Raw genomic sequence first — 2310 nt, forward strand, 5'->3', positions numbered from 1 at the left:
CTTCCCCCCCCCCTTACGTCACAACCATTCAGTTGAACCTCGCCCAGGGCGCTAGCCCATTGGCTGCCGCAAACTCATTTAATAGCTGTCAATCTGCATCCCCGGGGCCCTTTCTCTGCGTTACCTTCTCCCCACATGGAAACCACAAGCGAATAACTCTGGGCAAGAGCGGCAGCGGCAGAGAGAGCAACGCTCGGCGCATCCCTAGCAACTCTGCACCGATTCCAAACCCAGGCACTCTGAATCGGTTCCAAACTGGAGAACTCTGAACCGGTTCCAAAACTAGCAACACCATATCGGTTCCAGTCATCGGCGCCAAATCGGGAGTCTCCGTATCGCTTCCAGCCAGAGGAAATTCCACACAAAGAGAACTTTGCCATTTTTTGCGCAAAAAGAGGGAAAGATTGCGTTGGCTTCGAGTTCGGCAGGGACGGGGGCTCGGACCCGGGAGCCGCACACTCACCGGTTACTTCCCCGCTCCTGTTCACAGACCCTGGTGCCGCTTGAATGTATAGTTTGATGATGGAGAGTGAGCTGCAGTCTCCGGGGCATCAGATCAGTCCAGCGGGTGGCGGGACCACTGTGCCGGCCCAGGGCGCCAACGGCAAACTGAGTGGCGAGCGAGTCAAGCGACCCATGAACGCCTTCATGGTGTGGTCCCGGGGACAGCGGCGGAAGATGGCTCAGGAGAATCCCAAGATGCACAACTCGGAGATCAGCAAGCGGCTGGGAGCCGAGTGGAAGTTAATGTCCGAGGGCGAAAAGCGGCCCTTCATCGACGAGGCCAAGAGACTCCGGGCGTTGCACATGAAGGAGCACCCGGATTACAAGTACCGGCCCCGACGTAAGACCAAGACTCTGCTCAAGAAGGACAAGTACTCTTTGCCGGCCGCTTTGCTGCCTCAAGGCCCCGGCGCCCTCGGTCCGCCTGTAGCCTTAAATCAGCGGCTGGACGGGGCGGGAGCTGCCGGCGCTTACGGTCACATGAACGGTTGGGCGAATGGCTCTTACCCCGGTTCGGCGGCAGCAGCGGCGGCCGCGGTCATGATGCAGGAGCAACTATCTTACACCCAGCACCCGGCGCTGGCAGCGGTCGGGGGAGGAGGAGGAGGAGGGGGAGCAGGGAGCACTGGCGGAGGCGGCGGGGGCGCCGGCGGACCGGCCGTCCATCACCACCATCACCATCCGCAGCAGCTCCACCGCTACGACATGCCCATCCAGTATAGCCCACTCGCCAGCACGCAGGGCTATATGAGTGGCTCCCCCTCCTATAGTACCCTCTCCTCTGGCTACGGCCACCAGCCCCCCGGCGCCATCCAACTGGGCTCAATGGTCAAATCGGAGCCTGCTCCCAGCCCCCCGCATTCTCGCCCACCTTGCTCCGGGGACCTGAGGGAGATGATCAGCATGTACTTACCGGCAGGCGGAGAAGCCGGCGACCCATCTCCCAACAGACTGCTGCCGCTTGCTCAGCACTATCAGAGCCCGGCCACGGGCGTGAATGGGACCATCCCACTAACTCATATGTGAATGTTGGGCCTGGAGAACGAACTCACTCAAAGCTGCTCTTGGTGTTCTTGTTTTAAAAAAAGAGTGAACTGCGGACATTTGTTGGCTCTAACTTTAGTGCACATACCTTTTAAACAGAATCTAAATGTTTTATTACCAAGGCTTTGTACAGTATTTATCATTCCGGGCAATTGGGAGGATTACTAACTATGTTAATTGCCGACTGTTGGAATTTTCCCAGATTGCGCTCTCGCGCTGCCTCCATATACTCCAGAATTGCTCGAAACTGAGTAATGTGAAAATCAACAGCACCCCCCATCCCCCTCCACCCCACCAACCACATCTCACATACTATGGACATTCTTACCACGGACCAGTCTTTCAACTTAATTTATAGGAGATTACAGTCGCTTTTAGTTGCAGGTTTGTGACCCATGTCAGTTTCTGTATTTGAAACTAGCTCCGATTTCTTTGCATTGTAATATTTACTTTAAATCACGGAGATAATTATATTCTAAAATATGCCAGTGGATTCCAACAGCCAATGTAAATAGATCACTAAAGACCTTTCTGCACACGCTGACGTTTGTGCTGGGCAAAATAACTCCGCTGAAATAATAAATTTTACAATAAACCGTTGTATATAATTTGTATTTCTACTTTTCCTGGTTCCGTTTTGAAATGTGCTTTTGGACAATACCTCTTTACGCATAAAACTGCTTTAAAAACTGGCTGCAGCGTTCAATTTTGTTTTAATTCCCTTAATTGTTACCGAAAATACCACCCGTCCTGTGCTCGGAT

At 53.7% G+C, this 2310-nt stretch overlaps 1 protein-coding gene across 1 annotated transcript; it reads left to right on the forward strand.

Moving 5' to 3' along the window:
• The first annotated feature begins 507 nt into the window (after nucleotides 1–507).
• On the forward strand, nucleotides 508–1530 carry LOC132393783 (transcription factor SOX-1-like). The gene has a single exon (XM_059969178.1). It carries the CDS (start codon nucleotides 508–510, stop codon nucleotides 1528–1530), a length of 1023 nt encoding a protein of 340 aa, XP_059825161.1.
• The last annotated feature ends 780 nt before the right edge of the window (nucleotides 1531–2310 follow it).

The sequence above is a fragment of the Hypanus sabinus genome, chromosome 5 (genome assembly GCF_030144855.1).
Source record: "Hypanus sabinus isolate sHypSab1 chromosome 5, sHypSab1.hap1, whole genome shotgun sequence".
Lineage (NCBI taxonomy): Eukaryota > Metazoa > Chordata > Chondrichthyes > Myliobatiformes > Dasyatidae > Hypanus > Hypanus sabinus.